At 40.8% G+C, this 3,202-nt stretch overlaps 1 protein-coding gene across 1 annotated transcript; it reads right to left on the minus strand.

Moving 5' to 3' along the window:
- Positions 1-2,325: 2,325 nt before the first annotated feature.
- Positions 2,326-2,910, minus strand: LOC143850815 (uncharacterized). Its single transcript, XM_077360080.1, has 3 exons — positions 2,810-2,910; positions 2,636-2,725; positions 2,326-2,530 (listed from the first exon to the last, which is right to left on the minus strand). The coding sequence occupies exons 1-3, from the start codon at positions 2,864-2,866 to the stop codon at positions 2,351-2,353; spliced, it is 327 nt and encodes a 108-aa protein (XP_077216195.1). The 5' UTR covers positions 2,867-2,910; the 3' UTR covers positions 2,326-2,350.
- Positions 2,911-3,202: the final 292 nt, after the last annotated feature.

A 3,202-nucleotide genomic window follows, 5' to 3' on the forward strand; every position in this document is an offset into this window, starting at 1 on the left:
TGAGATGGGAGGCTTTCACTATCATGTTGAATCTATAACTCCGGGTAATCCGACCATACACAGTGTCGTGATGAAGATCATTAAGTGAATGGATCCCATTTCCAGGCCAAAAGTAATGCTCAAAACCATCAGGACTAATCTCAAGCATCTCAGCAAGTTCATGATAATTGAGTCGAATCGTTGTTTTCTTGACGCGAGACTCAATTTCGAAATACGAAGGACTGATTGTGAGATTGGCATAGAAAAGACGTACCAATCTAGGATAGATAAGCTTATCAAGATGAAGAAATTGTGTCCATCCAAGAGCGTCAAACCGAGCTTGAAGGTCGAAGTGTTTGAGGACGTCGGGCTCTATGAAGCGTCCGGTGCGGACACCACGATTAGCCATTTTCGGCCATGCCTTCTTCGCTTGTGCAGAGGAGAAGTAGGAATTTGGAATAAGCTCCGGTTCGGGAGGCGGAGCCGTAGCTTTCTTAGACCGCTTCCTCGATGGTCCTTCATCGTCCTGGCGTTGGGTAGAACCTCTGATTTGGACATTTTTGGTTCGAGGCATCTTGAAAACAGTTAGGGAATAAGAGAAGTTGTAATGGAGGGTAAAACGGAAGATGGGAAACCTTAGATTTCTGAAAATGGAGAAAATGAAAGAAAATGGAAGAGAAATTGATTATAATGGAAGAGATGACGAAGAAAATGAGGAATGTGGAAGAAAAATAAGCGAAAATGAAGGAGGAGTGTGAATGGAAGAAAATGGACAAAAGAAGGAGGAAATGGAGGAATAGGAAGAGAAATTGGGGGTTTTAGCAGGGATGACTCATTTTATGGGTTTTTGGGTAAAAAACAGGGTTGTGGAGGATGAAGATGATGAATTAGGGTTAGATTTGAAGGGATTGTAAGAGAGAATGGTTAATGGAGTTAGGGTTTGGAAACGATTTTCAGAGAGAACGGAAAACGAAGGAAAATTAGAAGAGGGAAATGAAAAAAAAATGCACGTTCGAGGGTTTAAAAGCGGTTAGATAAGTGTCGGAATTCTGAGACTATGTCTCGGAATTCCGAATTTTTTTTTAAACCATCAGAGTTGCTGCGGAATTCCGAGACATAATTCTCGGAGTTCCGACCACATAGGTTTTACATTTTCAAAAAATTTGAAGTTTACTGCGGAATTCTGAGAAAAAATTCTCGGAATTCCGACCAGAATTGTGAAAAAACAAAACATTTTGATATAGTATCTGCGGAATTCCAAAATAAATTCTCGAAATTCCGACAAATTTTTTTTTTCTTGTGGAATTCCGACTAAATCTCGGAGTTCCGACCAGTACTAATTTTTTTTAATTTTTTTCGTAAGATAAATATCATATGTACCCTAATGTGCTATATTGGATTTGATTGACCGCCTCCATTATGTCCATTATTTTGGAGCCTTTTCCATCCATCCTATCCCCATGAAAACAAATAAATTGAATTTGTTTCGAATAGTGTATCTCACTGCAAGCAGCATATGTGAACTCATGACCATGCGCAACAATCAAATCCTAATCCAACCAATTATTAGATGCCAAGGTCTTGAAAGTTACATTCGATTTGAACCTGCATTGGAGTTGGAAAATGGAAGAGATTGTATGATCCTTACACAATGGACAAATTTACACACATTAGAATTTGGAACTGAAGAAATGGAATAAGTGGTCTGACAATCACCATAATACATTACAATTTACAGAGGTTAGAATTTCGAAATGATATGTCTCGAGAGCGTCGACCCACCATAAGCACTCGGCCTCACAATCAGCATAACAATCACTATCACTGCCTTCTAAAAGTGGAACATAAGGTGCCTAACCCTTCAATGGTTCCCTCCGTAACAATCACCTGCAACACCACCACCACAGCCCCTACAAGTTGACAATCGTGCCACATCGGCCATCTAAAAAATCCTCCAGTAGTTGTCTTCTCATGACCATGATCTCTGCCTGACTGAACTTTGGCGGCACATCACGTGCCAGGCAATCCATCTCCTTCAGCACAAACAACCCACAATCATTGCTGCAAAAGAAGAAGACATCATCGACCAAGCTCGTGGAGCGCAAATAAGAGGCACAATGAATTTAAGTTTCCTAACCCTTGATTCTAATGAAATTTAGTACCTGTTTCTCTGTATGGGCCTCTTGTCAAATTCTTCCACTAGAAACTTACTTACATCCACCTTCCACTTTTCTAAGTATAGCCCCTCGAGGTATCGAACCTATGAAACAATCATTATAGGGTAACAGTTTTATATACTTACAAATTTAAGGAAGGAAGGTCAGACTCGAACTCACCAATGGTAGAACCTCTGTCCAGTACTTCACATCTTTCAAGGAGTTGTAGATGTAGAACTTTTCGTCCACCATATCATGGCTAGAAGAATCCAATGCTGAGGGACATGCACCGGGAAGAGGACTCTTTTTAGGCTATCCGGCGGGCATTGATTCAAGCGCCAAACGTACTTCTCAACGGAGTCGGGGCCGGCGTAGCCCTTGTCAGTTAAACAATCCTACAGAAGCAATACAAGCAAAGTGATTCGTAAGCAAAACACATTCAAAGCTTCCTAAAAAATTATAAAAAGCAAGTTTGGGAATGAAAAAGGATTTATTCTTACGTAGGTGCTGATGGAAACACAGGCTCTTTCTCCAGGTTTTCTATTCCGTTCATCCCGGACGTTCAGATACTCGGCGTATACGTTCATAAGCTACGTAAGATAACATATAGATATTAGAGACGAATATCACTAGTGAAAGAAGTCAATATTACAAAAAATAACCAAAACACTTACCGGAGAAGTTAACCACGCTACGGGGTCGTTAAGAATAACCAAGTCTTCCGCACACATGTACTCGTTGTTGATCTGTATGACTCAGTGGCTGCAAAACTCCGGATTGTTTAGCATTTACAAAGGCTAGATAACTATATTACAGAAGAGCTTCAATCCAATTTACCTTTTGGGAAGTGCAAGAAGCGGTCCGAGCAACCGATGGTTTTGCAGCTCTGTCACCATCTGTTTATTGTTCGTCTTCTTACGCCGAAAACCTGTATACGGCGAACAAGTGTATTGAGAGGCTTTCTTCCTTCTTAAACCTAGCTTCACTGCTCTCTCAATACTCCAAAGTTTCGGACCCTCAGGTTTTACTGGAGTGTCGTGGATGGAAATTACTACCGCCTCTATTCC

This window comes from Tasmannia lanceolata, unplaced genomic scaffold (genome assembly GCF_043159265.1).
Source record: "Tasmannia lanceolata isolate RefF3 unplaced genomic scaffold, GAP_Taslan_0.1 ptg000018l, whole genome shotgun sequence".
In the NCBI taxonomy this organism is placed as follows: Eukaryota; Viridiplantae; Streptophyta; class Magnoliopsida; order Canellales; family Winteraceae; genus Tasmannia; species Tasmannia lanceolata.

Bases quoted from the DNA above. Each gene is read 5' to 3' on its own strand.
- LOC143850815 (XM_077360080.1), bottom strand. From the start codon at position 2,866: ATGTGTGCGGAAGACTTGGTTATTCTTAACGACCCCGTAGCGTGGTTA. The intron at 2,726-2,809 runs GTAAGTGTTTTG...TATCTTACGTAG, and splicing joins TAGCGTGGTTAACTTCTCCG to CTTATGAACGTATACGCCGA. The intron at 2,531-2,635 runs GTAAGAATAAAT...TTGCTTCTGTAG, and splicing joins GTGTTTCCATCAGCACCTAC to GATTGTTTAACTGACAAGGG.